General features: G+C 45.3%; 1 protein-coding gene across 1 annotated transcript; it reads left to right on the forward strand.

Annotated features, from left to right (window-relative positions):
* The first annotated feature begins 1,007 nt into the window (after positions 1-1,007).
* On the forward strand, positions 1,008-4,049 carry LOC141025767 (uncharacterized). Its single transcript, XM_073501689.1, has 3 exons — positions 1,008-1,608; positions 1,676-2,295; positions 3,713-4,049. The coding sequence occupies exons 1-2, from the start codon at positions 1,008-1,010 to the stop codon at positions 2,281-2,283; spliced, it is 1,209 nt and encodes a 402-aa protein (XP_073357790.1). The 3' UTR covers positions 2,284-2,295; positions 3,713-4,049.
* Positions 4,050-5,489: the final 1,440 nt, after the last annotated feature.

The raw sequence follows: 5,489 nt of genomic DNA on the forward strand, positions 1-5,489 counted from the left end.
TGTTTCTTTCTCGGTTTTCATTCCTTTTCTTTTGTTTCTTTGTCAGCTTCCATCGGATTTTTTTTTCATTTTCTATGGGTTTCTTTTTTGGTTTTATCGTTTTCCGTGGTTTTCACAATTGTTCCACTGTTTGTCATCGATTTCTTTTGCTTTGGTTTTTCTTGGTTTTCTTTGTTTTTTATTTTATTTTTCACTATGTTCCACTGTTTGGCATCGGTTTCTTTGGTTTTTCCTGTTTTCTTTTTGTCTTTGGTTTTCTTTGTTTTTATACCTTTTTCATACGCATTGTACATTCTCCATATATAGCAGTAACCCTTTGTTTATCCACATTTATTATTTTTAGAACACACGATTAACTTTAAAAATATATATGTTTTGAGATTTTTTTCATACAGATTGTACATTTTTTGCATACAGTTGTAACATTATTTTATACTCATTTAACAATTTTGAGATATATGTTTAACAATTTTTTTCATATATTTGTTTTGATGGCTAATTTTTTTCAGACAATTTGTACATTTGTCGTATACATTAGAAACATTTTTCTTAGACACGTTCAGCATTTTTCAAATACATGATTAATATTTTTTCAGATATTGTTTTGATGTCTAGTTTTTCTCATACAGAATGACATTTTTCGTATACATAAGGAAAAAAGTTCTTATACACGTTTACCATTTTCCAAATACATAATTAACATTTTTTTCAGATATATGTTTTGATGTCTAGTGTCATCTCAGAAGATTTGGTTTTCAGCTCCTCCTGGCAAGGTGTGCATGCATTGCATGGTTTCCGGTTCTGAATGCTGCAACCTCTCAAGGTGAAGAAGAAATGGTGCAGGCTGCAGGTTATGATGCCCTTCCATCGCTGGATTCGGCCAGTAGCTAGTGATTCTTGCGCTGTGCATAAATACGGGAGGGAGGGCACCACCCGGCCCCTACCAACGGCCCAACCGCCTTCCCCACCAATTCTTCATACTCCCGCCAATCCCAACGACCGCCTCCATGGCGTCCTCCTCCTCCCCCTCCTCGTTGTCCTCCATGAGCTCCTCCTCCTCCGCCGCCATGTCGTCCACGAGCGCCGCTGCCTCCTCCTCGCCGGCCCCCGCCCCCGCCGCGCCGGCCCCTGCCCCCGCCCCGCCGGTGCCCGGCCTGCTCGACGACACCGCTTTTCCGCCTCTGGGTACCGAGCCACCGCGTCCTCCGAGGAGCGGGATAGCGGCGGGCCCTACGACGAGCGCGGAGCGTCGGAGCGGACGGGATACTATCATCGCCATCGGCCTGCCGCTTTCCCTCTACGGGCGCCGGGGGCTTGCCGCGGCGGGGACTGCGGCCACGCCCGAGGAGCTTGATGCCGCGGCGGAGACCGCGGCCACCAACGAGGAGCGCGAGTCGGAGACCGCGGCCACCGACGAGGAGCGCGAGGCGGAGACCGCGGCCACAGCCGAGGAGCTTGATTCCGCGGCGGAGACCGCGGCCACCGACGAGGAGCGCGAGGCGGGTGATACCGCGCCGGGGACGAGCTCTACCGCGGCGACCATCTCCGCGCGCCCGCCGATCTGCGCGTCTCCGGGAAGCCTCGCCGAAGCGGCGGCACTTCTCTCGGGTGCGGATCAGTTTCAGCCGAACCGAAGTTCCGTGTTGATTTCTTGCGTTCGGCGGAATTCGTTCAGGGGCTCCCACCCTCTTGCCTGCTGCGCAGGCGTTCGGCGGCTACAGGTTTGGGACCACCTTCGGCGACTTCTTCCAGGACCTGCGACGCGCCGCCGCTGCCGCTGCCCCCCCCCCCCCCCCCCCCCCCCCCCCCCCCCCCCACTACCTCAGCCTCGTTCCGCTCCAGGGGCCGCCGCCACTGCAGGCCCCCCGCTACCCCAACCTGGCGCCCAGGGACCTTGTTCCGCTCCAGGGGCCTCCGCCCCAGTTCGCGCCGCCGGGGCTCGCCCACTACGCCAGCGCGATGCAGTTCGCGGCGCGGCCGCAGCACATGCGCTTCCACGTCTCCGCACCTGGGCGCCCAGCGCTGTTCATCGACGTACAGTGGCGCTACGAGGTGACGCCTCCGCACCTCCCGCACCACCCACAGGGGGCGCTGCAGCTCTACGGGCACCCTCCGGTGCCGCCTGTCGGCCACGTAGGTAGCACGTGCTGGGATTGCCAGTTCCGGCAGGCGGCGCTGCCGTTTCCCTGTGGCCACGTCTTCCTGTGCAGGCACTGCCACGCCCGACGCTTCGCGTGTCCATGTTGCGACGGCGTGGTTCCCCCGCCCGGAGTACCTTTCTGAAGAAAGGCCAAGGTACGTTTGGGATTCAAACGAACTAATCGATCGAGAAACTATGTTCCTGCATTCAGAACTTGCAATAGATTTTGGGATGCTGTACTTTGCTGTAGTTAGATTTGGGATCCCTGCATTCAGAAACTTCAGTGATTTAGTTGATAGGTCACAAGATGCGGATTCCTATGCTGGGAGTGATTTAGTTAGAGTTCAGAGATGGCACTATTCAGGTCATTTTTGCGTATTCAGGATTTCTCACAGGCCTAGTAACCTTACGGGAAGGAAATGAAACTGGTGGAAATGTTTACTGAAAATGTTATAGTCCCAGAAACAGTTTACTGAAACAGTTTACTGAAAATGTTCAGAGATGGCACTATTCAGGTCATTTTTGCGTATTCAGGATTTCTCACAGGCCTGAAACAGTTTACTGAAAATGTTATAGTCCCAGAAACACTTTACTGAAACTGTTATAGTCCCAGAAACAGTTTAATGAAAATGTTATAGTCCCAGAAACAGTTTAATGAAAATGCTGTAGTCTGAAAAAAAACAGTTAACTGAAATTCTTGTAGTCTGATAGGTATTGGGAATTTTCTGCAACTGTTGTAATCTTGTAGGTAAGGAAAAGAAGATCTTATTAGGGCAATAAATCATCATGGAACTTAAAACTCCAAATCAGTTGATTCATCTCCTTTCGGCCTTAACATAGACAAGTGTGACATCTGTTTGATTTAGCCCATTTTACTTGCGTTGAATAACTCTGTGAACAAAATTCAGGTTCCAACAAAGCTAAATTAAATGAATCTTGTTTCTGCACATGAGCTGTTTTCAGGTTTTGTACATGAGCTGTAACCTTGGTCTTGCTTTTTTTTTTATCTTACAAAATTCTGATATTTAGGTTGTTCATCTGTTCCCTGCTGATCTTCTTTGATGAAATGTACCCTGCTCTTGAATCTGTGATGCACAATGTGCAGATGTTGGCGTAGATACTATTTTACTGCATGAAAATATTTAGAATTTTACTATAGTTGAGTGCTAGTCTGATCATGCTTGGAAAAACGATATTATAGAAGATTAAAAGTAGTTCATTTAGGATTTGGTAGTTGTTTGAAACTGTTGTAGTCTTATACTGCAGAAGAGTAAAAGTAGTTGGATGAAAATAGTAGGTGCCATGTCGATTTGTTCAGTCCTTGATTCATATAATTCAGTTCCATTACGGAACATTTGCCTATAGATAGATAGGCAAATCAAGTTCAGTCATCTCATTTCACATTTGCATATAGTGCTGATTTTCTAACCTCTGAATTAAATTCGGGTAGTATGTTACAGTAGTGCCCAAAAGCTTAGTTCGTTGCATTATATTGTTTCAAGATTTTCCCTTCTTCATCTATTTACTGATCATGTCTGGTTCCTAACTCGCTTGTAATTTCCCCTAATTCAGCCTACGATGAGCTGCGACACCCAGATGTTGACACAGTGTAGATGAAGATCAAAGTGGGAGTTCTTCACAAGTTCGGGTTACAAGGACAGCAGAACTGAACGCCTACTTTTGCCTATAGAATACATAGATATGGTTTAGAAAAATGCAATCAGCAGCTCTCGTGTTTCTTCTGCTAGCTAAACTCGCTCCGTTCCGTCGACAGAACAGGTGTTTTGGCCTCGCCGTCCTATGATTCAGGACTGCTGAAATTGTTGACGCTGGATGTAGTCACTCTTCTGACATTCATCTCTGTAATGTGATCTGTGGACGAAGCATTTCATCTTAGTTTTTTTCGCAATGAGTCGATGATCATGCGGTTTCTTTAGATCCTGTATTTTGCATAACTGGGAAATGCAGTGATTTTATGATAGAATCATAAGAAGCTTCGAAAATATTAATAGAACAGGGCACCATAGGTTTTATAATAAGATGTTTCTGTCTGTTGAAATCAATATGAGTCCTCTATCAGGAATCGTATGTAAGAACATCATAGGTTCTATGCTTACAATTTTCTGTAGATGAAATAATAGTTTAATGATAATCATATAACTGCATTCTGTACGAGGTCAAGCAGTAGCAGGGCATAGTGCACTCATAATCGTCCAGAGGCTAGATAAATATAAGTAGCCAAACTACAGATATGATGTACTCCCTCCGTTACTAAATATAAGCCCTTTTAGAGATTTCATAGTCCGTATTGAAATCTCTAAAAAGGTCTTATATTCAGAAACAGAGGGAGTAGTATGGAACAAACAAATACGAAGCTGGCTGCAGATTTCAGAGTAAACTTGTTCCTGGTTTACTTTCCTTGATGGCATTCAAAGTGAGATTGAAAAATCATCAACTTTTCAGTGAGATTGTGCATTGCTCTTTGCTCATACATTCAAGTCTTGTCACAAGGTGTATGCTAAACAAATGACACAGATGATGTACTTAAATATCACAAGGTCCTAGTATAACACAAACATAAGCGTATTTTTCCCGCCTCCTGAACACCAACCAAAGTGTGTGTTTCTTTTGTATTAGAAGAAAGCACCTAGATGGCACATAAAACTGAAAAAAGAGGACTGTACAGCTACTCTAACACGCCTGCGATCAAACATCATGAGGGAGCGCGAGCAGACGCAGGCGGCATAGTGCCAAACCCCCCTGGCGAAGACACATTCAGTTAGGATGTGGGAGATCAACTCCGCTTCTCGGTCGACAGATTGGTGTGCATGCTCTACTATGAAAATGTGTCCGAAGAAAATAAGAAATGAAGCAGCAGAAGAAATGAAATACAAATGGTCGACATAAAGAATTACCAATTCACAGACAGTCAGAACACACCCATTACACCATATGAGCTCAAAATCATTGGTGTGGATGATGCCGGGCTAAATATAACACTTTGCCAAAAGTTCAGGTAGGCAAGGCTACTTCGGGTTTTCACTTTTCAGTGCAGCATCCTCGTATTCCGAGGGCATTGTAAAAAAGTACTCCCTCTGTAAACTTATATAAGAGCGTTTAGATCACTAAAGTAGTGATCTAAACGCTCTTATATTAGTTTACAGAGGGAGCACTAGTTAATACATCAGATATATTTAGTCAAACCAACTATGGTGTATGCCAGTGTTAATTGCCGTTTGAGATTCATCCAAACTATGAAGCATAAGTTGCATATTAAAAAAGTTTCTAAAGCAGAACAGATTTCAAAAGATAGACAGCACAATACTCCGTACGTATCAGGCCCTGACGT

This window comes from Aegilops tauschii, chromosome 6, assembly GCF_002575655.3.
Source record: "Aegilops tauschii subsp. strangulata cultivar AL8/78 chromosome 6, Aet v6.0, whole genome shotgun sequence".
Taxonomy (NCBI): Eukaryota; Viridiplantae; Streptophyta; class Magnoliopsida; order Poales; family Poaceae; genus Aegilops; species Aegilops tauschii.